Consider the following 25,910-nt stretch of genomic DNA (forward strand, 5'->3'; position numbering starts at 1 on the left):
CGGTGGGACCCTCCGCTCGCTCCGTGCCCCGACGCAGCGGGGATGGGCCCCCAGTTCCCCCCCACCCCCCAACACCTCCTTGGTCCCCAGTTCTGCAGCCGTCTCCTTCCCGGTCGCGGGGCTGGGCACCAGGATCTCCGGGATCCGGGGCAAACCCGGCCAAGTCCCGCCCCCGGAGCCTTGTACCGGCAGAAGGGCCGGGCTTCCCCGCCCCCGGCGTGGCCCGAGGCTTCCCCCCGCCTCCACCGCCGGGCCACCGGGGAGAGCCGGGCTACCGGGCTAGGGGCTGAGGCTACCCCGGTGCCGCGTCCCGGAGGTACCGGGGAGCAGCAGCGAGCGGTTCCGCGGGGGGTCCGGGGCCGGTTCGCCGCAGCCGACGGTGGCTCCAGGCCCGGGCCGGTGCCCTCCCGGTAACGGGACCCCGGGGAGGGCGGGGGGGACCCGACACCGACCCGCCCCGGCGGGGGGGACCCGACACCGACCCGCCCCGGCGGAACCGGACACGTGTTGCGCGTTCCCGGTGGAGAAGGAACCGCGCCCGCTTCTCTCGTTTCCTACTGGCTGAGCCACCCGTCACTCAGAGGCGACGTCGGGGTTTTCCGCCTCGCTATTGGCTGCGACGCGCCGTGATGGCTCCGCCCCCCAGGACACCGGGGACGCAGAGATACATGTAGCGAGCGGTGAGTGGTGGGGGGGGGGACGATACCGGGATCGGGACCCTTGGACGGGGACCGGGACCGGGACCGGGACGGGGACCGGGACCCCTGGGCCGGGATTGGAACCGGGACCCCGGGACCGGGACCGTTGGGCCGGGACTGGGACCCCGGGACCCGGACCCCTGGACCGGGACGGGGACTGGGACCGGGATCAGGACACCGCGACCGGGACCCTTGGACCGGGACGGGGACCAGGACCGTTGGACCGGGACCTTGATACTGATCCCGGTCCCTGATCCCGGTCCTGGTCCCGGTCCGTCGACCTCTTGTGCCGTTACCGGAGCGCTGCCCCCCATCCCCGGCCCACCGGTAGCCCCCCGGGGATCCCCCTCCCAACCCGCCGCGGTGCTCCGGGCACCGAAGGCCCCGGGACGGGAGAGACCGGTCCCGCGGGAGGTGAGGCGAGGGGGGGATGAGTCACCGGGGCGGAGAGGCGGCACCGGCAGCTCTGACCGTCCCGTCCCGTCCCGCCGCAGCTCCGGTTCGTCCCGGGGATGAGAAGCGCGGTGGAAGCGACGGCGGGTCGGACATTCCCCCGCGGCGGGTGTTGAGCTGTTGAACCGGAGCCCCGGTGGGATGGAGGCGGAAACCGGGCCCGGGGTCGGAGCGGAGGAGTTGGCCTGGAGCCCCGGGACGGCCCCGCGCCCCCCGCCCGGCCTGGAGGCCAAACTGGGCTCACTGGTGCTGCTGCTGCTGCTGCCCCTCGCCTGCGGCCTCGCTCCGCTCTGCTGCTTCCGACAGCCCCCGAGCTCCGCCGGTACGGGGGGGCTGGGGGGGGTCCCAGGGGTTCAGGGGGTCCGGGAGGTCCCGGGAGTCCAGGAGGTCCCAGGGGTTCAGGGGGGCTGGGAGGCCTGGGAGTGTTCAGGGAGTCCTGGGCATTCTGGGGGGGTCTCAGCGGCTTGGAAGGTCCTGGGGATTTGGGGGCCCTGGGGGTGTTTAGAGTGTCCCAGGGAGTATGGGCGGGGGGTCCTGGAGTGGTTGGGAGTGGCCAGGGTGTCTTAGGGAGGCTGGGTGGGGGGTCCCGGAGGGCCTTTGCTGGTCCAGGGTGTCCTGTGGAGTCTGGGTGGGGGATCCCAGGTGGCCTGAAGGGGTCCTGGGGAGTCTGGGGGGGGATCTCAGGGGCTGGGGGGTTTGCAGGGTCCTGGGCTTGTCCGGGGAGTCTGGGGGTCTCGGGGGTCCAGAGGGTTCTGGGAGGTCTAAGGGATTTGGGGGGTCCCAGGAGGCTTGAGGATGTCCAGGGGGTCTCGGGGAGTCCAGAGGTTTGAGGGTTCCGGTGGGTCTCGTGGGGGGTGGGGCCATGGGGGGGGGTTTCAGCCCCCCGCCCCCTGCAGAGTCCCGCAGCCCCGTGCTCAGCCTGGTGAGCTGCTTTGCTGGCGGAGTCTTCCTCGCCACCTGCCTGCTCGACCTCCTGCCCGACTACCTGGACAGCATCGGCGCGGCGCTGCAGGAGCTGCGGATCACGGTGAGCACCCGGGACCCCCCCGGGGGCCCATCCCTGCCGGGCACCCCTGCCCTGGGCACCCTGGCTCTGCCCCGGGGCTTTCCCGGTGTCCTCGTCCCTGAGATTGGGGTCAGCAGCTCCAACTGGGCATGGGGGGGAAAGGGGGGGGGTTCAGCTGTGCTGGGACAGTGGGGAGGGGATGGTGGGGACTGGGTGGTGGGGAGGGGGACGGGGACAGAGGTGGGAATGTCTGTGGGGAGGGGGATGGCAGGGAGGGAACAATGGGGACAGGACGGCGGGGAAGGGGACAGTGGGGTGGGATGGTGGGGAGGGGGACAGTGGGAATGGGACAGTGTGGGGAGGGGGCAGTGGGGACAACACGGTGGGGAGGAGGACAGCTGGGACAAAGTGGTGGGGACAGGACAGCATGGGGAGGGGGCCAGGGGGACAACACGGTGGGGGGGAGGACAGTTGGGACAAGATGGTGGGGAAGGGACAAGAGGGAGGGGGTGGGATGGTGGGGAGGGGGCCAGCCCGGGTGACACGGCGGGGAGGAGGACAGTTGGGACAAGATGGTGGGGATGGGACAAGATGGTGGGGAGGGAAGGGGATGGGATGGTGGGGATGGGATAGTGGGGATGGGATAGCGTGGGGGGACGACGGCAGGAATGGGACAGTGAGGATAAGGGCAGCGGGAAGGGAGCTGGTGGCACTGGGACGGCAGCGGCGGAGTCGCCGGACCAGTGGAGAGGCCTCCGTGTCCCGCCGGGACTCATGGAAAGATCCTCCCTCTGCCCGTGGCTTCCCGGCAGCCGCCGCCTCCGGCTTCCTTCCCCCTGACCCCCCCCTTGCCCGCAGCTCCAGTTCCCTTTGCCGGAATTCATCCTGGCCATGGGCTTCTTCCTGGTGCTGGTGCTGGAGCAGGTCGCGTTGGCGCAGCGGGACCCGGCGCCCGCCGCGGAGGAGACTCGAGCTTTGCTCCCCACCACCGCTTCCATCCAAACCCCTTCGCCGCAGCCCGGCGGCGGCGCCCGCGGTGCCATCCGGGCGGGCTTACTGGTGCTGGCGCTGGCGCTGCACGCGGTGCTGGAGGGGCTGGCGCTGGGGCTGCAGGAGGGCGAGGGCGCGGTGCTGCGCGTCTGCCTGGCGCTGCTGCTGCACAAGTGCGCGGTGGCCTTCAGCCTGGCGCTGAAGCTGCTGCGGGGCGGGCTGCGGCCGCCGGCGGTGGCGGCGGCGTTGGCGCTCTTCGCCATGATGTCGCCCTTGGGAGTGGGGTTGGGGACAGCGGTGGCGGCCGGCGCGGGGCTGCGGCAGCGGTTGTGCCGGGCGGTGTTGGAGGGGTTGGCCGCCGGGACCTTCCTCTACATCACGTTCTTGGAGATTTTGCCGCAGGAACTGGGGGTCCCCCGGCATCGCGTCCCCAAAGTCATCCTGCTCCTCGCCGGCTTCGCCCTCGTCACCGCCATCCTCTTCATCAAGATCTGAAACGCCGCCTCCTCAAGGTGGGGGGGGTCCCCGTCCCTGTCCCCCCCCGCAGGACCCCAGGGAAGGGGGTTCCCCTCTGCGCCCCCTTCTCCGTGCAAGTGCCAAAGTGCCACTCCGGAGGTGTCCCCTGTGCACCCTGGGGGGGTGTCTGCCCACAGGACCCCCCCCTGCACACCCCGGGGGGGTGTCTGCCCACGGTGTCTCCCTGTGAAACCGGGGGGGGGGGTGTCTGCCTGCAGGGACCCTCCCCCCCCCCCCCCCCCAGCCCTCCAGGGCAGCTCCTGTGCCTCAGTTTCCCCATCAGCACAGGGAGAACGGTGCTGCCGCCCCCCCGCGGGACCCCCAGGGTGGGGGTGTGAGCATGTGTGTGTCCCCCCCACACCCACAAGTGCCCTTACAGGGGGTGGGCGCCCCCGGCTCCCCCCCCAGACCCCCCCCCGGCGTGGGGGGAGGTGTTGGATGACACAAATAAAGGACTGAACAGAATGGCGGTGTCTCTGCCTGGAGGGGGGGCTGCAATATTGGGGAGGGGGACCACAGCGCCTCGGGGGGGGGGGGGTCACGGGGCCCAGGAGGGGCCACGACCCCCCCTCCCCGGGCCTATATGGGCGGGGGGGTCCGGCCCCCCCCAATTTGGGGGGGGGGGGGGGGGTGTGCTCTGTCCCCAGCCATTGGGGGGGGGGTGTGTGGCCCTGCTGTACCCCTCCATATTGGCTCCCCCCCCCCGCTGCGCAGCGTTACCCCCCGCCCCGCTGCGCCCCCCCAGGAACCCCCAGCCCGCCCCCCCGGGAGGAGGAGCGGAGGCCGCGCGGTGCACGCCGGGAGCTGTAGTCGGGCCCGCCCTCCCCAGCGCCCCCCTGCGGGAGGGGGGTAAGAGCCAGGGGACTCCATTTCCCCGCGGCCCCTGCGGAGGCGCCGCGGGGGCTGATGGGAGTTGTAGTCCCCGCGCCGCCGCGGCCCAGCGGCCCCGCGCGCCCCGCGGACTCCCCGCCCCAGCGTGCCCCGCGCGGGCGGCGGCGGCGGCGGCGGTGGCCGGAGCGGCCCGAACAGGGAAGATGGCGGCGGCGGGCGCGGGGGCCGGGCCCGGGCCCGGTGCGGGTCCGTCCGCCGGTGCCGGTGCCTCCAACCCGCGGAAGTTCAGCGAGAAGATCGCGCTGCAGAAGCAGCGGCAGGCGGAGGAGACGGCGGCCTTCGAGGAGGTGATGATGGAGATCTGCTCCACCCGGGTGAGCGGCGCCGCCGCGGCCTCCCCCCGCCGGATGCGCGACGGGCCCCGGGGGGGGGCCGGGGGCTGTGAGCGGGGCGGGGGGCTGTGGGAGGGATGGGGGCGGGGGAGGGTGTTAGGGAGTGCAGGAGGGGGGGGGGCTGTGCTGGGGGGTGGGGGTTCTGCTGGGGGGGGGGGGGGTGTCAGAAGGGGGCGGGAGGCACCCAGTGGGTGCCCAAAGGGGCGGGGGGGGGGGTTGGGGGGTGCAGAGGAGGGGGGACTGGACGGGGCATCACGCCCCGGCGCGGAGGTGGGTCTGGTTTGGGGCGTAAAGGGGCCAGGAAGGGCCCCCCCACCCAAAAAGGCCTCTTCTGCGGTTGCCCACCCGCACCCCGCTCCTCCTTCCCGCCGGTTTATTCCCATTTAGTTTTTTCCGGCCGCGGGTTTCTTGGCAAAGGGATCGCACGTGGCTCGCTCCGCCGCGCGTGGGTCCCGACGCGTCTCCGTCGCTTCCGAGCGGGTGGAAAAAGCCACTTGGCACCGGTGGCACCTGCGGGTTCGCCGGGGCGAGACGGGCATCTCCGTGTCCACGGCTTACGGGCGCGCTCCTGCCATGGCGCAACCTGGCGTCGCCTCTGCCGGATGAGCCGCCACCGACCGCGGCGCTCGGAGGGTCCGTCCTGGAGCGCCGGGACCCTCGGTTGGGTCGGGTTGGTCCTTCCCGACGATGCGGCCGGCTCCCGGGGGAAGCGCCGGATGCTTCTTCCCTGGAGATGCTTAAATTTGGCTTGGCCGGAGCCTGAGGAAACACAGCGCTGGGAGCACGGATGAGCGTGCCGGATCCGAGCCGGCAAAACCGCGCCGCTCCGTGGCTCCTGGGGAAGGGGAGTCATTGTTCTCTGTGGTCCAAAGGCTTCTCAGCGGGACCTTGGCAGTGGGATGGCTGCTCCGGGGTGCCGGGGGCTGGCGGTGGAGCGAGGAGGCCGGGAACGCTGCGGCGCATCTCCGGGAATGCGGTTTCCCGGGATGGGGGTGGCTGTTGAGAGGAGACGGTCAGCTCCGGTTTGTGTTTCGGAGGAGTCTGCGGGGATCGTGCCAGGATCAGGGTTTGGCCGGATTTCAGCTCCCGGAGAGGCGGGTCGTGCCAACCCCGGCGACGGGGCTTTGCGGTGCCACGGGTCGCTGTGCCGGCAGCCGCGGGGTCCGGCAGCCAGCGCCGTCCTTCCCGGCGGAGAAACGGGATGGACGAGCGAGGGGAGAGGAGCGCGGTGCTGAGGGAGCCGGAGACGCGGAGAGGCTCTTCCAGGTGGTGGGGACGGCAGCCAGGGAGGCTCCGGTGTCACCCCACGCCCAGGGTCGGCAGCACCGGGAGAAAAGTGGAGCAAAATCCATCAGATCTCTAAAAAAGGGGATGTTTGGCTCAGAGATCCCTCTGGCACCCCGAGTCCAACGAGGCAGCGGTGACCCGATATCCACGGAGCCGGGAGGGTGATGGGGTCCTGCCGACCCCGAGGGAGCGGCTCTCCCCGCCGAGCCGAGAGCGGCCCCGGCCCTGGCAGAGCGTGGACACTTCTCCGGAGGTTTTGTCTCCTCTCGTGCCGGGACGGCAGGAATCGCCGGTGAGTTTGGGAGTGGGCTGGAGCCTCCCGCCCCGTGTTTGCACAGCAAACAGCTGGTTAATGTGCAGCAAAGCTGGGGGGGGGGGGGGGGGGGCAGCAGGACTGTCCTCCCTGCTCATCCCTGTCCCGAAACGCTTCCTCCGGAGTTATCCCTGTCCTGAAACGCTTCCTCCGGGAGTGGTTTCCCCATGTGTGGCACCGACAGCCCCGGAGAGGCGCGGAGCAGCGCAGCCTGGGGCAGGAGCTGGTCCCGAGGCGGGGGGTCCCGGCCCTGGGCGTCCCCTCCATCGTTGCCCACAGGGCTGGAAGTGTGGAGCTGGCAGTGCCGACAGCGTGCGCCCCACACGGGAGCCTCCGTTCTGGCTCCTCGCCGGAGGAAGAGGCAGCAGCAGGGCTGCTGCCCACCTCTGGGGTGCCCCCCTCGTGCCCCTCCAGCTTTCCTGGAGTTTTTTTTTTCTGGCTTCTTGTGAGCTGCTGCCTGACTTCGGCCTCGCCTGGCTCCGTCGGCTCCCGCAGGGACCCTGGCTCGGAGAACGGAGCAGGATCCCAAGACCTTAAGCCGCAGCGCAGCTCCTCGCACTAATCCTGCAGTGCCAGCGCAGCCAGCTGTTGACTAAATCTCCTGTTTTTTTAGTTGTTTTTCTTTTTTCTTTTCTTTTTTTTTTTCCCCTGGATCTGGATTTCGCTGGTCTCAAGCTTGGGAATTTGCTGCCGCAGGTTTCCCGACTGCAGCCCGTTTCCGAGCTGCTTTTTCTGCTTCGTCTTCTCTTTCCCCGGAGTTTATCCGGGACTGGCGAGCGCTGGTGCTGGCTGGTGCATGGGGGTCCTTGAAGACCCCCCAGGTCCAAAAGGGAAGGTGGATTCCTATGTGCTTGGCCTTGGCTCTGTGAGTTGGGACTGGAGAAACCTTCCTTTCCCGGTGGGATGCCGGAAAGTGGGGAATGGGACATCCCCCTGTGCCAGGCCTGGTGCTGGCACTGCCCCAGGACACCAGCTCTCCTCTGCTGTGGGGTTTTCCTTCGCCGCCGAGCGCCGGCGGTGGGCACCCAGACTCGGTTATCTCCCGCCTGCGGTTTGCCATGACTCCTTCCCTCGGCCTTGAGCAGCGCCGGGAGCCGGCGGGCTGCCGCGCCGTGCCGAGCAGCCAGCCCTTCGTGCTCGCCCTGCCGGAGCCCCGGCCGCAGGCTGGAATCTCCTCCGGTTTTTCGGCTGCGGCACCGGCGTTGCCGACAGCTCCAGGACTGTCTTTGGTGTGGACGAGGTGCTTGGTGGAAAACCCAGCACCTCTGGTTCGAAAGAGCCGGGCTGACGCACCGAATGCCGGTGCCTGGGGAGCCCAGAGCCCTCTTTGGTGGGCACGGGGGGCTTTGGCTGTTTGGGGGGGAGCAGGTTGGGCGATGGGTGTTGCAGCCTGGGGCAGAGATGTGGCTTTCCCCACTCCGGGCTGCCGAACTCGGCGGGGGCTCAGCATCCTTCCTGCACCGGAGCACCCACGGAGGGAGGAAAGTCCCTGGCGAGGCCTCCTCCGTGCTCGGTGGCTTCGAAGCAGAGAGGTGCCAGGCACCTAGAGCCCTCCTGGCACACTCCCACGCTGTTCCTGAGGCTGACGGGGTCGGATGTGCCTTGCTCAGGGGCTGCCTCCTCCCGCGGGACACCCCTGGGGCTCGGTACCACGCGTGGGGCTCTGCTGCAGGGGGGAGGGGTGGGCATGTCGAGGGTGTAACGGGGCAATTTGGCAGAGGCCCAGCGCCCCGTGGTGCCCGCTGGCCCCCCCTGACCTGCATTTTGCCCCCCTCGCCCAGCTGCAGGCACAGAAGCTGAGGCTGGCACACAGCCGGGGACCCTACTACAGCGGCTCCCTGCCCAACGTCAACCAGATCGGCAGCGGCGTCTCCGACTTCCAGGTGAGCAGCGCCCGCTCCGCCGGCTGCGGGTTGCCCCGCGGTGGGGCTGGGGGGGGGCTGCCCACCGTGGCACGGCCAGCTGCCTCCCTCAGCGCCTTGGGAAGGGGCATCAGGATGTTCCTGATCAGGATGTTCAGGATGCCGAGGGGAAGTTCTCCGCTAATCCTCGTGCCTGACCCCAGCTCCGTCGCCCCGGCAGCGCTGCGGCGGTCGACGGGGGGATCAAGGGGGCCTACAGGAAAGATGGGGAGAGGCTGTTCAGGAGGGCCAGTTATGATAGGACAAGGGGTAATGGTTTTAAAATAGAGGGAGGTAGGTTCAGGTTGGATATTAGGAAAAAATTTTTTACTATGAGAGTGGTAGAACACTGGAACAGGTTGCCCAGAGAGGTGGTGGATGCTCCATCCCTGGAGACGTTCAAGGCCAGGTTGGACAAGGCCCTGAGCAACCTGATCTAGTTGGAGATATCCCTGTTCCTTGCAGGGGGGTTGGACTAGATGACCTTTGAAGGTCCCTTCCAGCCCTAACCATTCTATGATTGTATGATTCTATGATCCTGAGACCCCCACCCCTTCCCTCGCCGCCGGGCAGTGGGCTCACCCCGGTGTCTCCGCCCCGCAGGGCCCTTTGCACTCGCCGCTGGACTCCACGCGCAGCACCCGGCACCACGGCCTCGTGGAGCGAGTGCAGCGGGACCCGCGCCGGATGATGTCCCCGCTTCGCCGATACGTCCGACAGATATCCTTTATCCCCGGCGGCGGCGGGCAGGCAGCCTGTTCTCCCACCGCTGCGGCTCCTGCCCCGATCCCGGCGCCCCCGCTCTTCGTCTCTTTGGGATTAGTGGGCACTTCCCAAATATTGAGCGCGGCTGCTCAGCCCCTCGCTCTCCGTTTGGCCCTTAACGTGCCCCCCACATCGACAGCTCTCCCTACGGACCGACCTACCTGTCGCCTCCCCCCGAGCCCAGCTGGAGGAGGTAAAGACCCCGCGTTTTCCTGGCTCCCGGAGCTTGTTTTCCAGGTGCCAGTTTCCACCCTGGTGCCTCTCCGTGTCCGCGGAGCCCGGGATCTTGCTCCGTGTCAAAGAGCACCCAGAGGTTTGGAAACAAGTGGGCTGGCAGGAGCCCCCTTCTCAACGGGCAACCCCCCCAGGAGGATTTACCCGGCTTCCCTCGCCGGTCCGTGGGGGAGAGACCGGATCTGAAGGGGCAGAGAGAAACTCTGAGATGCCGGAGTGGGGCTGGGAGGTGGCCCACCTCTCTGATTTTGGCTGCTGCCCGCACCGTCCCGCCGAGCCGGGGGGATTTTTAAGGAGGAATGATTTCATCGTGCCCGAAAGATGCCAGCACGCGGGGCGGCATCCACCCGCTGCCCTAGTGGGAAGAGGGGTCCTGCTCGAGGTGAATCCCTGGGCACACAAACCCGTGTGCTCCGGTGACCGGCGAGGATGGGGCTGGCTGGCTGCCTGTGCCCGGAGCGTCGGCTCCATCCCTCGGAGGATCCCGGTGAGCCGCGCGGGCTCGGCTCAGCGCGGTCGCTCAGGGCTCCTGCCCTTGCAGTGCCATGCCTGGCACAGCTCCCCTTCCCTGGCCCCAGGACTATCTCTCCCTGGGCACCTCGCTTCCGATGCTCCTGCCGCGTCCGTGCCTTGGCACCCAGGGCAGCTCGGCCGCTGTCTCGGTGCACCGGGAGCCTGAGGGGCCGCGTGTGCCGCTTCTCCTCACCGCGGTGGGGTCACCGGTGACGGCGGGTGCCGAGCGGTTGTGCCATGCCGCGCCGGGGCTCTGCCGGAGACTCGTGTTGTGTCTTGCACTTTGTCCCCCGCCATGAGCCGCGGCGTCGCTCGGTCCAGAGTGCGACGACCGTGGCTTCGTCCTCCGGCACGTCTTCGCCCATCGCACCGTGTCCGAGCCCGGCCGTCGCGTGCCCTCCCTGCCATCCTCCCTGCCGTGGGGCTCCGGGGAGCCGTCGCCAGGAGCGTCTCACTGCAAATCCTGCTGCAAATTCCTCGCTCCACGTTCAGGGGGGGCTTTCATCTGTCTCCCAAACGGCTGTCTGCGCTTGGTTCTTTCTCCGTGATCCTTTTCCGGGCGCTGCTGGAGCGGAGAGTGGTCTCTGCCTGTGGTCCCCCTGCTCTGGGGCACGGAGACCCTCCGGTGTTGCCGCAGCACACCTCAGCCATCATGGCATCGACACCAGCGCGGGCTGGTGGCCGTGGTTTTTGGCTCCCCGAGGCCGAGCTGCCCATCAGCGCGGTGTCTGGGCTGCGGGCAGGGGGCTGAGGCAGAGAATAGGGTGAGGATGTCACAGATCAGCCCTGACCCGCTGCCCAGGGATGTCTCCCGGGATCGACGGAGAAATCCCAGCTTGTCCACACAAGGCAGCGAGCTGCCTGCCTCCCTCCACGGGGCAGTGCCACCTTGTGCCCCCTCCCTTGCCCCCCCACGTAACCCTGCTGCTTCTCCTTCGCAGGACCATGCCCTGGAGTAACTTTCCGATGGAGAAGGGGCACTTGTTCAGGCTGCCATCGGCTCTCAACAGGTGAACGATTTTTTGGATCCATTTTCTCTCTCCCTCTGTCTCTCAGCCGGGCTCCAGCCCTTCCCCAGGACCCCCAGGGTGGGCACAGCCCTGGTCTCCCAGGAGAAGGGAAGGGGTCTCCAGGCTGCCCCGGCTGCTGAACGGGGCGGAGGTGGCCCTGGGCACCCTGGGCTTGGTGCAGCCCCTGTGCCTCCGCGGTCGCCTGGTCCCGCAGCCACTCTGAGCTCCCGAGGAGCTTCCTTTGGGGGCACGGGGCTGCTGGATGCCAGGCAGCGTGTCCCCCAGGGCTGCCCTGCCGCAGTGCTGGCTCCTGGGGCAAGGACCTGGCTGTGCCGGCTGCCATGGCTGCTTGGTTGCCCCTGGCATGGCACAAGGAGCGGGAGTCGGCGCAGCCCTGGGGGATCGGGCCACCTCTTGGGAGCCCGGCGGGGTGGCAGAGCAGCGGGTTCCCTGTGGGGTTTGAGCCCACGGCCGGGCTCGGGCACAGCCCCTGCCAGCCCTGCAGAGCCGCCGGGGCACAGCTGGGGCTTGGGACTGGCTCATCGCAGCCGGTGCTCGCGGCAGCCGCCGCTCTTGTCTCCCCTGGGCCGTGCCAGGAGCAGCGCCGGCACCGCCCGGCGCTCGGTGCCGGCAGCGGGCGCCCATCGCTCCCCGGCTGGGCCCCGCGCCGGGGGGGGGCTGCGTCCCATGGGCGGCAGGGGGGAGTTTCCTGCCTCCCAGCTGCGCCGCAGCTGAACAATATCCCCCTTGTGCGGTCCCAGGACGCGTCATGAGCTCCGGCAGCCTTTTCCCAGCTCCTCCCCGCGCCCGGCCGCTTCAGACCGACTAATTGGGAGCACAATGGGTGTAAAATCCTTGGGTCCTCTGCCCCCCGACCCCCCAGGGCCCCTGGAGAAACCAAGGGACCCCGAGAGAGCCCGTTGTGCCCCGTGCTGGGGGTGGCGAGGGCTTTGGAGCCTTCGCTGCGGTGGCAGAGCCATCCCTCGGAGGAGACGGGGCCGGAACGAGCGCCAACGTGTCGGGAAGCGCCGGGCCAGGGACCCCACTGGGGAGGGCTGGCAGAAGGGGGTGGGGTCCCCGCAGAGCCCCTCGGCCTCTGCCTCCAGGGCTCACCCTGGGCACGACGAGTGTCGGGCACGGAGGGCTTGGAAGGAGATGGTTGTTCCCCCAGCGGAACCCGCTCCGTGCTCTCCTTCCCTTCCTCCCCCTGCTCTTCCCCTTTTTTTGCCGGTGCCCTGGCCCTGCTCTCACCCACCGCCCCGGGGCTGTGCCAACCATGGGGGGGCTATCACAGCAGCAGGTTGTAAATGGGTTGGGGGTGCCAAGGGCTGAGTCTGGACCCCTCCTACTCTCACTTTTCCTTTTCCGATTAGAACAAATTCCGACTCGGCGCTTCACACGAGCGTGATGAACCCCACCCCCCAGGACACGTACCTGGGCCCCGCGCAGGGCGCCCCGCCGCCCGGCCGCCGCAGCGGTGAGCGTCCCCTCCCTCCACACCCCGCCTTCCCCACCGCCCCCCGGCTGCCCTGGGACCCCCTTCCGCCCCTCGAGGACTCTGGAGCCCCGTCCCCCCTGCCAATGTCCCCCGTGTGCCGCCGCTAACGGCCCCCTGCTCTCCTGCAGGTTTCCTGGACGGGGACGCGGACAGTAAAGGTGAGCGCCGGCAGCGTGGCACCGAGCCTGGCACGGCCCCATTCCCCCCCCTCCCAGTCTGCCAAGAATCGGGGCAGCGGGTGGGACGCGGGGCGCTGGTGTGACTGGGGCCCCCTCTGCGGCGAGTGGGTCCGTAACACCCCACTCCTGACCGGTGGGTGCCCCCCGGGGTGGGGGTGGGTGGGCTGTGCCGTTCTCCCCGCTCTGACCCTCCGCTCCCCCCCCCCTTGCCAGTGTTTCTTTTCCAAGTGCCTCCCATCGAAGAGACCTTCGACGACACCAAACATTCGCTGAAGCCCTGGGACACCAAGAAGGTGGGTGCAGAGGGAAGGACGGCGAGGAAATCGCCCCCGCGCCCGCGCCACCTGCTTCCTGCCCGCCGGGCGTTGTGACACCGGGGTGGCTCTGCCTCCTTCCTGCCCTCAAACCGCGGCTGGCCCGGGGTTTTTTTTTGGGAGGGAAAGCGCAGGTTCGGCATCCCGGCCTCGCTTCACTCCTCCTCTTCCTCTGATTTCGCAGCTCTCCTCGTCCTCGGCCCGTCCGCGCTCCTGCGAAGTCCCTGGGATCCAGTAAGTCCTGGGCTGAGCTCGGGGGCACGAACCCGTGGATGGCTCCGGAACAGGGGTTGGAGCTGGGATTGCTGGGGAGGGGGATGCCGGAGGAGGCAGCGGCGTTCCGGCACTGAGCGTGCCTCTCTCTTTCCCCCAGCGTATTTCCATCCCCGGATCAGCCTGCCAACGTGCCCCTCATGCCCTCGGCCCTCAACACGGGCGGTTCCCTTCCCGATCTCACCAACTTGCACTTCCCCTCGCCGCTGCCCACCCCCCTCGACCCGGACGAGACCGCCTACCCCAGCCTGAGCGGGGGCAACAGCACCGGCAACCTGGCCACCACCATGACGCACCTGGGCATCAGCGGTGGCATGGGACTGGGCACGGGCTACGACTCGCCAGGTGAGGGTTGGCCTTGTCCTGCTGCCACCAGTGGGCATGGAGATGCCGGAGCCGATGTCCGGGGGTGGCTGGACCAGCCACTGAGGCGCACGGGGCTGGTGTGGGGAGCCGAGCAACTGGTCTCCGGTGCGGGGAACCGCCCGCAGCGAGAGCTTGGCAGGGCTGGGGGAGCCGGGAACCCCCCGGCCGGTGTCCCGGCACCGGCTGCGGTAGAGACCGGGTGATCCCGGCCTGGGATGGAGACGCCACAGCCCGGGAGCGGGGTGGGGAGAGCTGCGGGGTCCGACGGCATCAGGGGGTCCCGATGGTGGCCCCGACGGGGAACCCACCGCCCATCCCACTCCCGCCCTGGCGCCCTCCTCTCGCCGAGCCGGAGCATCCCGCACCGCCACCGTTCCCGGGTGATGTGTGTGTGTGTGTGTGTGTTTCTGTCTCTGTCTCCATCGTTTTGGTCGCCTCCGTCACCTTCCATCCCACCCGGGGCAGACGGGGAGCCCCAGCCTGGCCCGGCCCGGGGAGCAGAGCCCGTGGCGCGGGCCGATTCCGTGGATAACGGTGGTGTCTCTTCTTTTTTGTCCCCACAGGACTTACCTCACCTATGCAGAGCTCCCTGAGTAACCCGTCCCTGCAGTCCTCGCTTAGCAATCCCAACCTCCAGGCCTCCCTGCGAAGCCCCTCGCTCCAGTCCTCCCTCAGCAACCCCTCGCTCCAGTCCTCCCAGAGCAGTTCCTCCATCCCTTCCTCGCTCTCCAACCAGTCCCTGCCGTCCTCCCTCTCCTCTTCGCTCAGCAACCCCTCCCTCCCCACGTCCCCCCGCAGCCAGCCCATGCAGTCCTCCCCCAGCAACCCCAGCTTGCCCTCCGGCTTGAGCGGCGCTTCCTACCCCGCCATGGTGCAGGCGTCCATAAACACCTCGCCCCGCCGACGGGTCCCGCTCAGCCCCCTCACCCTCCCCATGGGTGGCGACTCCAGGAGGCAGCACCCCAAACAGTTCTCACCAACAATGTCACCCACATTGTCCTCCATCACCCAGGTATGCATGGTCCATCGCCCGCGCCGGCCCCCGCGCCGCGCGCTCGCCTTCCGTCTCCTTCCGCCCTCCGCTTCTCTCTTGTCTCGTTTCCATCCTCATCTCCGCCACGTGCCAGGGAAGCCCCTCGCCCTCCCTGTCCCAGCCCCGGGGACCCCCTCCCCGCCGGGAGGGAGCTCCGTGCGGTCAGGGACTGGGGAGGGGGATGCGGCACGTCCCAGACGGGACTCCCCCACCCCGGGGTGCTGCTCCAGAAAGGGGGAACCCGGCCCGCAGTGGGTGCTGGGTGCAGGGTTCCGGTGCCCGGTGTTGCCGGTGAGGCTGAAATTCGGGATCTCCCGGACCGCCGCCGTCTCCCCAACCTGCTACCGGTGCTGGGGGATGCACCGGGGGGGGTGGGGGGGCTGGCGGAGACGGTCCCCATCCCAAAAGAGACGGGGCACCGGGGCACCGAGCAGAGGGGCCGGATCCTGGCGGGTGCTGGGTGGGTGCAGGCTGACCCCCCCCCCCCCGCCCTTTCTCCGCTCTCTCCGCAGGGGGTGCCCCTGGACACCAGCAAGCTTCCGGCCGACCAGCGGCTCCCACCGTACTCCTACAACCAGCCCGGGCTGCTCCTGCCATCCCAGCCGAGCCAGAAAGTCCTGCACCAGCCCGTGCAGTCCCCCCCGCAGCCGGCACTGCCCCCTGCCCCACCGGCGCGACCCCCACCGCCGCCGGTGCCGCCGAGCGGGGCCGCGCAGCGACCGTACGCCCCCCAGTACCAGCCTAACGCCTCCCTGCAGCAGCAGCCGCCGCAGCTGGGACAACCCCTGGGCGACTTCGGTTTGGGCAGCGTGAGTGTTGCCGGGGGGGTGTGTGTGTGGTTTTTTTTTGGGGGGGGGACACACACAATAGGGATACGCATCCCCATAACCCGCCTCTCCCCGCAGTTCGAGCAGTTCGGGATGGGGGAGAGCCCCACTGGCACCAGTGGCGGCTTTGCCGAGGAGCTGGGGGGCCTGAGCTACCCCCCAGCCGAGGGCACCTACGACCCCCCCGTCCTCAACCGGCAAAACCTGAGCAACTGCAGCCGCCACGGCCCCATCCCCAACATCATCCTCACAGGTGGGTGCGCAGGGGGGGGGCGCCAGGGGGGGCTTCCGGTGGGGCGTGCGGGTGTTGAACCCCCTGCTTTGTGGTTTTTATTCCTCCCCCCCCCCCCCCCTTCCAGGAGATTCTCCCCCCGGCATCTCCAAGGAGATCGCGACGGCGCTGGCCGGCGTGCCGGGCTTCGAGGTGGACGCGGCGGCGCTGGGGCTGGAGGACGAGCTGAAGATCGAGCCGCTCACGCTGGACGGACTCAACATGCTGAGCGATCCCTACGCGCTGCTCACCGACCCGGCCGTCGAGGACTCCTTCCGCACCGACCGCCTCCAGTGAGGGGCCCGCGGTGACCCCCCCCACCTCGGACCCCCCCCCCCCCCCCCCCCAACTCCGCCATATCCCTGTCCCCAACCCTGTTTTTTCACTTTTTTTGGCCGGTAAAACGGTGGGGCCACCGCTGGCTCCTTCCCCGGAGAACGGGGCCGGGGGATGCCGGAGCCGGTGTGGAGGGTGGGGGGCTGTGAGCCAGGCGCTCTCGGCCCCCCCCCAAACCCCGGTGGAGAGGGGGCTCCCGTGCCCCCCCCGGGGGCGGCTGTATATAACCCCGTAGGTAGAGACCCTGGGGGGGGGTGTAGGGGGGCCGCTTCTGTTTTTATTTTATTTTTTTCCGGCTAATCATCATGTTTAAGGAGAAATCCTGCTGCCCCCCCCAGCTGCGCCCCGTATGTACCCCCAGCCCCCCCCTCCAATTTACCCAGCTGCCGGGGACCCCGCGGGACGTGTAGAAAGCACTTGTAACTTTGCCCCCTCCCCAAACCCCCCCCCCCCCCCGCCACCCCCGGGGGAGCGCGGGGCCCCCGTCCGCGGGTGGGGGGACCTGGGGCCCCAGGACCCATGTTCCCCCCCCCCCCGTGCCCGGGAGGGAGCCAGAGTGATTTATTATTATTATTATTTTTTAAAATATATTATATGTTAATTAAATACCCGCTGTGATGGTGCGTGCCTGATTTCGGGGGGAGGGGGGGGTGACGACACCCCCCTGGTGAGGCTGGGGGGGCTCCTGGACCTCCTTGGGGGGGGAATTTAGGGGGCACGGGGGGGAGGTCAGCTGCTCCAGCGCGCCCCCCCCCCCCATTTAGATCTGGGATCCCTTGGGGGGGGGTGGGGGGCAATGGGGCCCTGTGGGTGCTGGGGGGGGCAGTGGGGGGTCCCTGTGGTTTCTGGGGGGGGGCAATGGGGGGTCCCTGTGGTTTCTGGGGGGTCTGGCGGAGGGGTGGGGGGCAATGGGATCCCTGTGGTTTCTGAGGGGGGCAATGGGGTCCCTGTGGTTGCTGGGGGGGGCGGGTGGGGGGCAATGGGGTCACTGTGATTTCGGGGGGGGGAGCTGGAGGGGGCTGGTGGCCATGGGGAGCTCGGGGGGGGTCCTTGAAGCTCTTGGGGGCTCTGGGAGGGGTCCCTGGGGGGTGCTGGGGGGTCCTGGTAGCTTCTGGCGGTCCGGGGGGTCCTGGTGGCCCCCTGGGGTGCCGAGAGCCCTCCCGGCCGCCAGGGGCCGCTGTCGGCGGCGGCGGGGCCCGGCGGGAGCGGCCCGGCGGAGCGCAGCGGCGCGGCCCGGCCCGGCCCGGCCCGCAGGTACCGGCGGGGGCGGCCCGGGGGCGGCCGGGCCCGGCGGGGGGGGGGAGCTGGTTGTAGGGCCTGGGGGGCTGGGGGGGCCGTGGGGCGGAGGGGCCTGTCCCGCCCCCCCGCAGCCGCTACTTCCCCTCCGGCTCCACGGCGGGGCCGAACCGCGGCCTGTCCCCCGGGGGGGGTCTGGGGGGGTGCCCCGCTGCGGGGGCCCGGCTGGAAGGAGGGGGGGGATGGGGGGGGCACAGGCCGGCTGGGGGACCCCCCCTCGTTGGTTCCTCCGCGCCCGGGGCGGGGGGCCCGGAGCTAAACCCGGAGCCGGCTGCGTCTCGGCGGCGCTGGGCTCAAAATACCCCCGGGGGGGTCCCCGGCGGGGGGGGCGGGACACACGCTCCGGCCGCTGCCGTGACCCGTGTGCCGGCACGGGGGGTGCTGGCACGGCCCCGGGGCGGCGCGACCACCCCCCGCCTAAGGGGGCTTCCTCCTGGGGTCGTGGGGCCACCGCGGTGGCCCTGCCTGGGGTCTCCTGAACTCCAGGAAAACTCGGGATGAGTTTTTCCCCCCCCCGGGAAGAGGCGCAGAGCTGGTGTCGTGCCCCAGTGCCCCATGGCGCAACTGGGGCACAGCCGGCGTCGCGCCCCGGTGCCCCATGGCGGGGGGCGACGGCCCGCGGGGCTGTGACGTGGGTGCTGGCAGCCTCGGCACCCGCTTCCTTCCCCTTTCCAGCTCGCCCCGCTCCGCTCTCCGGTGGCCCCCACGGACCCCTGCTGCGGTGCCCGGGCAAGCTGGGGGTGCTGGGCACAGGGAGGGGGTGTGCGGAGGGGAGAGGGGCCGGCTGCGGGCCAGGGGTGCAGCCACCGAGCCGGGGGGGGCCACGCCACAGGGTGGGGGTCCCGTCTCAGAGGTGCTGCTTGAGGGGTGTCCTCCTGCAGCCGCTGTGCTCGGCGCGGGGTGCTGCCCCCCGCCCCGCAGACCGTGGGGGTCCCCGTCACGTCGCCCCGCGCTCCGCGGTGTGACCGGAAGCCTCCTCCCTTCCCGTCCCCGGCGCTTTCGCCTCGTCAGCTCCGCCGTGCCCCAGCGCGGCTTTCCAGCCGTGGGGCACCCTGTGCTGCCAGCCTGCCAGGGTGGAGGAGCTTTCCTGGCCCTGGGACAGCTGGGCCGGGTGGGCTGTGGGGCCGTCGTGTCACCAATCCCACTCTTTCCTCCCCCCGCCAGATGCCGTGAGCCATGTCGGACGAGAAGCCCCCGCAGCTGGTGGACTACTTCGTGGTGGCCGGACTGACGGACACGTCGCGGCTGCTGGAGGAGGAGAACCAGCAGCACCGCCTGGCCCGCCCCAGCGAGCCCATCACCGACGTGGCCGTCATCATCCGCTCGCAGGGCGAGGAGGTGCCCCACGGCTTCACCTGCATCGAGACCACCACCTCGGGCCACCCCGTCGACCTCAACGCTGGGTTGCTCAACAACCCTCAGATGTTCATATGCTACAAGCGGAGCCGGGACAAGCCCCCCCTCATCGAGCTGGGGTGAGTCCTGGAGGTGCTGGGGGGGGGGCAGGAGCTCCCTGGGGGTCCCCCTCACCCCTCCTCCCCACCCAGGGTGCACTACGAGGGCAAGGACCGCCCGAAGCCGGGCTATAAGATCCTGGACACGACACCCTACAGCCGCTCGGCCAACCTCAATTCGGGGGGGCCGGGACACCAACGCACCTTCCTGACGTACCGGCGGGCGGCCGAGCCCCACGGCCACAACACGCTGGGGGTCACCGACATCTGCCTCGTCATGCCCAGCAAGGGCGAGAGCACCCCCCACACTTTCTGCCGGGTGGACAAGAACCTCAACACCAGCATGGTGGGTGCCGGGGTCCCTCATCTCACCGCCGCCGGGATGCCCCCGCCGCCGTCTGGCCCATGCTGACCCCCCCCAACTCTGCTCCCCTCTTGCAGTGGGGCCCCGCGCTGTTCCTGTGCTACAAGATCGCCATGGCCAAGGCCAACACGCTGGTCTACGAAGCAGGTGGGGTCTCTCGTGGCGACTGGGGAGAGGGGGACACCCCCCCGCTGTGGGTTCACCTTGGGAGGCTGCTGGGTGCCCACCCAGCCGCTCCCTCCCTCCCCCTCCTCAGCTGGATGGGGGAAAGGATCAGGTGAGGCTCATCCTTCTGTCCGTCTGTCTGTCCAGGGCTGCTGGGACGTTACCCCGAGCAGGACAGCGAGTCCTTCCCTCTGCCCGAATCGGTGCCCGTCTTCTGCCTGCCCATGGGGGCCACCATCGAGAGCTGGCCGGCCGACACCAAGTACCCGCTGCCCGTCTTCTCCACCTTCGTGCTGACCGGCGCCTCGGGCGACAAGGCAGGACGGGGCTGGGGGGGGTGGTCCAGGGTGTCGAGGAGGGGGAGAGGTGGTGTCAGCGGTGGGGGAGTCATAGAATCACGGAATCCTGGAATGGTTTGGGTTGGAAGGGACCTCAAAGACCACCCAGTCCCAACCCCCCTGCCATGGGCAGGGACACCCTCCGCTACACCAGCCGTGCCCACCCGCCCCGCGCAGGTTTACGGGGCGGCCATCCAGTTCCACGAGGCGTTTCCCCGGGAGCGGCTGTCGGAGAAGCAGAGCCTGCGCCTGGGGCTGCTGAGCGTGGTGGACCGGCGGCCCGTGGGCGGCCGCTCGCTGCAGACCCGCAAGAGCATCTGCGTCCTCTCCCACTGGCCTTTCTTCGACGTCTTCCGCAAGTTCCTCATGTTTATCTACCGCTACTCCATCTCGGGGCCCCACGTGCTGCCCCTGGAGACGTGAGCGATGGGACGGGCTTGTTGGGGGGGGTACTGGGGACGAGGGGGTGGCCCCCGTCACCTCCGCTCGCCGACGGGCCCCTCTCCCTGCAGGCACATCTCGCACTTCATGCACAACGTCCCCTTCCCGTCCCCGCAGCGGCCGCGCATCCTGGTCCAGGTGAGTCGTCATGCGTGTGTCCGTGTCCCCCCCGCCATCCCCGGCCCCGTGCTGCCTGCCCCCCCCCAGCCCACCGTGTCCCCGTGTCCCCTCAGATGTCCCCCTACGACAACCTGCTGCTGTGCCGGCCCGTGTCCTCCCCGCTGCCGCTCAGGTAGGGACGGCTGCGGGGCGCTGGAGGTGGGAGGGGGACACACAGACACGGGGAGGGGGCCGCGGGGCGGCCGAGTGACGCCGTGTCCCCCCCCACCCCGCTGCCACCCGCAGCGGCGCCAGCTTCCTGACGCTGCTGCAGAACCTGGGCCCCGACAACGCGGTGGCGTTACTGGTGGCCGTGCTGACCGAGCAGAAGCTTCTCATCCACTCGCTGCGCCCCGACGTCCTGACCAGCGTGGGCGAAGCCCTGGTAGCGGTGAGTGCCAGGGAGGGCAGGGGAGGGGACGAAACACCGCGGGGGGACGAAACGCCGTGGCGCTGGAGGGGGGTCCCCCTCCGGCCCGCGGCGCTGACCGTCCTTGTCCTGTCCCCAGATGATCTTCCCCCTGCGCTGGCAGTGCCCCTACATCCCGCTGTGCCCGCTGGCGCTGGCTGACGTGCTGTGTGCCCCCGTGCCCTTCATTGTAGGCATCCACTCCAGCTACTTCGACCTCTACGAGCCCCCCAGGGACGTCATCTTCGTCGATCTGGACACCAACACCATCTTCCAGTGAGTGGCCTCTCGCTCTTGACCATGGAGGGGGGTGGGCTTCACCAGCCAGCCGCTGCCCGGGGGGATGCCAGGGGTCCACCGGCCGCCCTCCCCTCATCTCTCTGTGCCCCCCCCCACCTCCAGGAGCGAGGAACGCAAGCTGCTGTCCCCCCGCTCCCTGCCCCGCCGCCCCTGCAAGGTGCTGCTGGCATCGCTGCACAGCCTCTCCCAGCAGCTGGATGAGAGTGAGTGGGGGGTCCCGGGGGGGCACCTGGGAGGCCTGCGTGCCCCCCACCCGAATTCCTTACCCCCCCCCCCCCCTCCTCCTCCTTTCGCAGTGTACAGCGGGCCAGGGGAGGAGGCGTCGCTGGAGCTGCTGCTGAGCGACGCGGAGGTGGCGAGGGGCCGGCGGGCGCAGCTGGAGCTGGAGGCGCGGGCGGCGTTCCTGCGCTTCATGGCCTGCGCCCTGCGGGGGTACCGCTCCTTCCTGCGCCCCATCGCCCCCGCCGCCGCCCCGGCCGGCCGCGACGCCGGCAGCCTCTTCGCCCTACAGGGTGGGTGGGTGGGTGGGGAGGGGGTGAGCGAGGTGGGGGTGGGCTGGATTTCACCCCCCCCACCAACCCCGTCCCGTCCCCGCAGGGTTCCTCAAGTCGCGGGAGCGGGCGTACCACCGCTTTTACGGGCAGCTGCTGCGCACCCAGCTCTTCACCCAGTTCATCGAGGACTGCTCCTTCGCCAGCGACCGGGACCCCTGCCTCGAGTTTTTCGACACCTGCGTGGATAAGGTGGGTCCCGCCGGCTCGGCGCTGTGGGTGTGCCCCCCCCTACCCCCCACTGACACCCCGTCCTCAGGTGCAGGCGGAGCTGGAGAAGCCGGAGGACACTCCGCTGATGGAGCTGGATGACCCGCGGGGGGGTGAACACACCGTCTTCATCACCCCCCCGGAGCAGCCGGCGGGTCCCGACGGCACCGAGCTGCCTGCGCGGTACCGGTGAGACACCCCCCGACCCCCCCCAGACCCGCTGCCCCCCCAGAGCCCCCCAACTCAGCCTCTGCTCCCCGTTCCACCCCCCTCCCCAAGCTATGACGGGTTCCCCACCCTGCGCCCCGAGCTCCTGGAGCCCCCCCGGGACCCGCTGGTGGCCCAGCTGTGCCAGGCCAGGAGCAGTGCCCCCAGCAGCCCAGCCCCACGCAGGACCAAGCAGGTGAGCAGTGGGGCCAACGGTGCCACGAGTTGGCCGGGTCTCAGCGAGAACGAGGGGCACAGGGTGCCGGCTGCGCCCTCCTCCACCCCCAGCTCCCCTCCTCTTCCTCCCCTCGTCCCCAGGAGATGAAGGTGGCCCAGCGCGTGGCCCAGAAGTACTCCTCGGTGCCCGACATGTGGGCCAAATGCCTGCTGGGCCACTGCTACGGGCTCTGGTTCCTCTACCTGCCCACCCACGTCCGCGCCGCCCCGGCCAAGCTGCGGGCGCTCCAGCTCGCCTACGATGTCCTGCGCAAGATGGAAGCTCACAAAGTGGTGCTGCCCGACGAGGTAGGTGGTATTTGGGGCAGGGGGAGGGCTCGCCGGGGTGGGGGTGGGGGGACACCCTGGCCACCCCTGACTGCCCATGGTTGCCCCCCCCCCCCCAGGTCTGTTACCGCATCCTGATGCAGCTCTGCGGGCAGTACGGCGAGCCGGTGCTGTCAGTGCGGGTGCTGCTGGAGATGAAGCGCGCTGGCATCGTGCCCAACACCGTCACCTATGGCTACTACAACAAGGTGACGGGGAGGGGGCACGCACATTGGGGGGGGTGGGCCAGGGGGGGTCCCTGCCAGTGCCTGAGCGTGGCATTTCCCCCCCTGCCCCCCCTCGCAGGCGGTGCTGGAGAGCAAGTGGCCGGCGAGCACCCAGGGCGGGCGCCTGCGCTGGGCCAAACTCCGCAATGTGGTGCTGGGGGCCGCCCAGTTTCGGCAGCCCCTGCGGCAGCGGGAACGCCGGGCCGCCGCCGCTGCTGCCCCCCCAGGTAGGTGGGGATGTAGGGGGGGGATGGGGGCACGGGGGGGCCGCTATCGCCCCGCTGAACAGCCCCCTCATCCCCTTCCGCAGGTGGCCGAGCCCCTCCGGCGCCGCGTCCCAGCCTGCAGCGACAGACCACCTGGGCAGGGCGCAGCCTGCGGGATGCCCCCCCGGCCCCCCGGCTGGTGAAGAGCGGCAGCCTCAGCTTCCCCAGCGGCACCCACGGTGAGGGGGGCCGGGAGGCACCCGGGGAGCCCCTGATCACCCAGCCCCCCCCTCTTCCCGCAGCCCCGGACCCGCTGCCCCCCCGGCTGCGAGGTGCCCCCGGCTCCGCCGACGGGAGCCTGTCGGACGTCAGCTTCGCCACGGACGAGAGCGACCGGGCGGACGAGGGGCCGGCGGGTGCCGGGGGGCCGGTGGGGGGCACGCCGCGGCGGGGGCTGGCCGCCAAGCTGCAGCAGTTGCTGTCCCCCGGCAAGCGGCCCCCGCTCCGGCCGGCCGCCAGCACCGAACTCCCCGCCGGCCCCCGGGACTCCGCCGCCGCCGCCTGCCCGCGCCGGGGCTCCGAGCAGCGGGATGGGGAGCCCCTGCCACGCCGCAGCCCCGCTGAGACCCTGCTGCGCCCCCGGGAGCGCCCTGAATCCACTGCTTCCGAGGTACCCGGCTTCTCCCCGCGCGCCGTGGCTGGCTGTCTGTCCGTCCGTCCTCCCTGACGGCGCGTGTGTCCCCCCCCCCAGAGCTCTGTCTCGCTGGGCAGCGAGTTGGACCTGTCGGACACGTCGGTGGGCAGCGCCGGCGTCCCCAAATCCGCCGAGCCGCCGGCTGATGGGGTGGCCGGGCAGGAGCCGCCCGCCGTAGAGGTGAGTCGGGGGGGCCCGTCCCACCGCAGCCCCCTGCACCCTCCGCCGGCGCTGCGGGGGCTGACGGTGCCGCCGCCAGGTCCTGCTGTCCAGCTGCTCGCGGTGCCAGGGCTGCGGCGCGCTGGTGTACGACGAGGAGGTGATGGCTGGCTGGACCTCCGACGACTCCAACCTCAACACCACCTGCCCCTTCTGCGGCCGCTCCTTCGTCCCCTTCCTCACCATCGAGATCCAGGACTTCCAGCAGCCCCCCAGGTGGGACCCCTGAGCCTGGTGGCACCCAGTGTCCCCTCTCCTCCCTGGTGCCCCCTCCGTTTCCATAACCCACCCCTTCTTTGCCGCGCAGCGCCGCCGAGGACGGCTCCCTCCCTCCTCCTGCGGCGCAGGGACCGGTGCTCAGCGACCGCCGCCGCTGCCTGGCGCTGGACGAGGGCGAGCCGGAGCTCTGCAACGGCTTCCCGGACGCGGTGGTACGGTGCCGGGGCACGGGGAGGGGAGATGACCGCGGAACAAGGGGACCAAACATCCCAGCGGTGTGTCCCCATCTCTTCCGCAGGCGCCGCGGCGGTCGGAGCGGGTGGCTTTCGCTTACCTGAGCCCGCTGGTGTTACGGAAAGAGCTGGAAAGTTTGGTGGAGAACGAAGGCGGCGAGTTCCTGGCGCAGCCGGAGCTGGTGGACAGTCACCCCATCATCTACTGGAACCTCGTCTGGTATTTCCAGCGCCTGGGGCTGCCCAGCAACCTCCCCCGCCTGCTGCTGGGCTCCCAGCACGTCACCCCGGCCCCACAGGTAAGGCCAGGGGGGCTATGGGGGGGTTCTAGGGGGGTCGCCAGCCTGGCACCCACCTGTCTGTCCGGCAGCCGCAACCCCCCGACTCCCCGTCCGTGCGCGTGCGGCTGCTCTGGGACGTCCTGACCCCCGAGCCCGACAGCTGCCCCCCGCTCTACGTCCTCTGGAGGCTTCACAGTGAGTCGGGGCATGGTGGGGAGGGGGGAAACAGGGCACTGGGGTGGTGCTGACCCCCCCACCCGGCTCTGTGTCCCCCCCCCAGGTAACGTCCCCACTCGGCTGAGGTCCTGGCGGCCCCACGGCCACCCCTTCTCACCGGCCTTCCTCGAAGCAGTGCTGAGCCACGTGGGGCTGAGCGAAGTGCACAAAGCCATCGCGCTCTTCCTCGAGACCACCGCGGCCCCCGGCGGCCCCCGGCACCTGCAGAGGTGGGGCTGGGACCCCCCCCCCCCCCCTCCACCCCAGCCCCCCCCTCCCCACTGCTGCCATCCCCACCTGCCCCTTCACCACTCTTCCTCCCCAGGAGCATCTACCGGGAGATCCTCTTCCTCACGCTAGCGGCGCTGGGCAGGGACCACATGGACATTGGTACAGGGGGGCTCGGGGAGCGGCGGCGGTGGGGGACGCTGGGTGGGGGGGGCGATGCTGATGGCCGTCCCGTGTGTGTCCCCCCCCCCATCTCCTCACCCCACAGCTGCCTTCGACAAGAAGTACAAGTCGGCGTACGCCAAGCTGGCGGGCAGCCTGGGCAAGGAGGAGCTGCGGCGGCGGCGGGCGCAGCCCCCCAGCTCCAAAGCCATCGACTGCCGCAAGAGCTTCGGGGCCACCCTCGAGTGCTAGAGGTGCCGCCCCCGCGGGGGGGGGGTCCTCAGCCCCTGGGGGGGCCCGCCCCAGCCCCTGGCTCACAAAGGGTTTTATATGTCAGTGTTAATATATTTTTATTTATTTATTCCCTGCCCCCCCCTCCCAGCACCCCCTTCTCGCTCGTGCTGCCAGACGGGGGGGGGGGGGGAAACCTCTGCACATCTCCCCCCCTCCCCCCCAAATTCCACACCCCCCCCACCTGCCCGCGCCCCGGGGGGGGTTGGGCCCCCCCCCCTCCCCTCGCACTGTGCAATAGGAGCCCCCCCCGCCCCGGGGGTCTGTAAATAAACGCCGCTGCGGTATTTTCCCCGCTGCCTCCCCCGCTGCTTTCCTGGGGGGGCACCGAGGGGGGGGAGGAGGGGGGGCGGGACCACCGAGAGGGCGGACAGGGGTGCCAGAGCGGCGGCTTGCGGCCGCGGCGGCCATCTTGAAGCCGGGCAGAGGCCGCAGAGACCCCCCACCCCCGCCACCTCCCCGCCCCGGGCCGGGCCCTGCCCGCTGCGGCG

General features: G+C 70.3%; 3 protein-coding genes across 4 annotated transcripts; all 3 read left to right on the forward strand.

Moving 5' to 3' along the window:
- Positions 1 to 1,292: 1,292 nt before the first annotated feature.
- On the forward strand, positions 1,293 to 3,642 carry SLC39A1 (solute carrier family 39 member 1). Its single transcript, XM_086628417.1, has 3 exons — positions 1,293 to 1,473; positions 2,048 to 2,178; positions 3,016 to 3,642. The coding sequence occupies exons 1-3, from the start codon at positions 1,293 to 1,295 to the stop codon at positions 3,640 to 3,642; spliced, it is 939 nt and encodes a 312-aa protein (XP_086484543.1).
- A 1,055-nt stretch (positions 3,643 to 4,697) lies between these two features.
- On the forward strand, positions 4,698 to 15,967 carry CRTC2 (CREB regulated transcription coactivator 2). 2 transcript variants are annotated; one of them, XM_086628376.1, is made up of 14 exons: positions 4,698 to 4,868; positions 8,268 to 8,369; positions 8,991 to 9,107; positions 9,284 to 9,345; positions 10,841 to 10,909; positions 12,283 to 12,386; positions 12,536 to 12,565; positions 12,800 to 12,879; positions 13,085 to 13,134; positions 13,274 to 13,518; positions 14,103 to 14,551; positions 15,085 to 15,381; positions 15,478 to 15,652; positions 15,759 to 15,967. In XM_086628376.1, exons 1-14 carry the CDS (start codon positions 4,698 to 4,700, stop codon positions 15,965 to 15,967), a joined length of 2,160 nt encoding a protein of 719 aa, XP_086484502.1. The 2 variants fall into 2 exon arrangements, with proteins under 2 accessions (XP_086484502.1, XP_086484503.1); XM_086628377.1 differs by having other exon boundaries at positions 8,991 to 9,093; positions 9,291 to 9,345.
- Positions 15,968 to 18,478: 2,511 nt separating this feature from the next.
- DENND4B (DENN domain containing 4B) lies at positions 18,479 to 25,380 on the forward strand. Its single transcript, XM_086628459.1, has 26 exons — positions 18,479 to 18,777; positions 18,850 to 19,102; positions 19,198 to 19,267; positions 19,433 to 19,602; positions 19,801 to 20,042; positions 20,136 to 20,202; positions 20,298 to 20,356; positions 20,470 to 20,614; positions 20,733 to 20,908; positions 21,035 to 21,135; positions 21,229 to 21,444; positions 21,530 to 21,675; positions 21,743 to 21,882; positions 21,973 to 22,096; positions 22,219 to 22,425; positions 22,524 to 22,652; positions 22,750 to 22,897; positions 22,981 to 23,546; positions 23,628 to 23,750; positions 23,830 to 24,005; positions 24,097 to 24,220; positions 24,307 to 24,522; positions 24,585 to 24,717; positions 24,803 to 24,968; positions 25,064 to 25,128; positions 25,235 to 25,380. Exons 1-26 carry the CDS (start codon positions 18,479 to 18,481, stop codon positions 25,378 to 25,380), a joined length of 4,407 nt encoding a protein of 1,468 aa, XP_086484585.1.
- Positions 25,381 to 25,910: the final 530 nt, after the last annotated feature.

The sequence above is a fragment of the Tauraco erythrolophus genome, chromosome 30 (assembly GCF_009769465.1).
Source record: "Tauraco erythrolophus isolate bTauEry1 chromosome 30, bTauEry1.pri, whole genome shotgun sequence".
NCBI classification, from domain to species: domain Eukaryota; kingdom Metazoa; phylum Chordata; class Aves; order Musophagiformes; family Musophagidae; genus Tauraco; species Tauraco erythrolophus.

Excerpts from the sequence above, each read along its gene's own strand:
- SLC39A1 (XM_086628417.1), top strand. The coding sequence starts at position 1,293 with ATGGAGGCGGAAACCGGGCCCGGGGTCGGAGCGGAGGAGTTGGCCTGG. Across the intron at positions 1,474-2,047 it reads ACAGCCCCCGAGCTCCGCCG|AGTCCCGCAGCCCCGTGCTC; the intron begins GTACGGGGGGGC and ends CGCCCCCTGCAG. Across the intron at positions 2,179-3,015 it reads TGCAGGAGCTGCGGATCACG|CTCCAGTTCCCTTTGCCGGA; the intron begins GTGAGCACCCGG and ends CCTTGCCCGCAG.
- CRTC2 (XM_086628376.1), top strand. The coding sequence starts at position 4,698 with ATGGCGGCGGCGGGCGCGGGGGCCGGGCCCGGGCCCGGTGCGGGTCCG. Across the intron at positions 8,370-8,990 it reads GCGGCGTCTCCGACTTCCAG|GGCCCTTTGCACTCGCCGCT; the intron begins GTGAGCAGCGCC and ends TCCGCCCCGCAG. Across the intron at positions 9,108-9,283 it reads TTCGCCGATACGTCCGACAG|ATCGACAGCTCTCCCTACGG; the intron begins ATATCCTTTATC and ends CGTGCCCCCCAC.
- DENND4B (XM_086628459.1), top strand. The coding sequence starts at position 18,479 with ATGTCGGACGAGAAGCCCCCGCAGCTGGTGGACTACTTCGTGGTGGCC. Across the intron at positions 19,103-19,197 it reads AGAACCTCAACACCAGCATG|TGGGGCCCCGCGCTGTTCCT; the intron begins GTGGGTGCCGGG and ends CCCCTCTTGCAG. Across the intron at positions 20,203-20,297 it reads GGCCGCGCATCCTGGTCCAG|ATGTCCCCCTACGACAACCT; the intron begins GTGAGTCGTCAT and ends GTGTCCCCTCAG.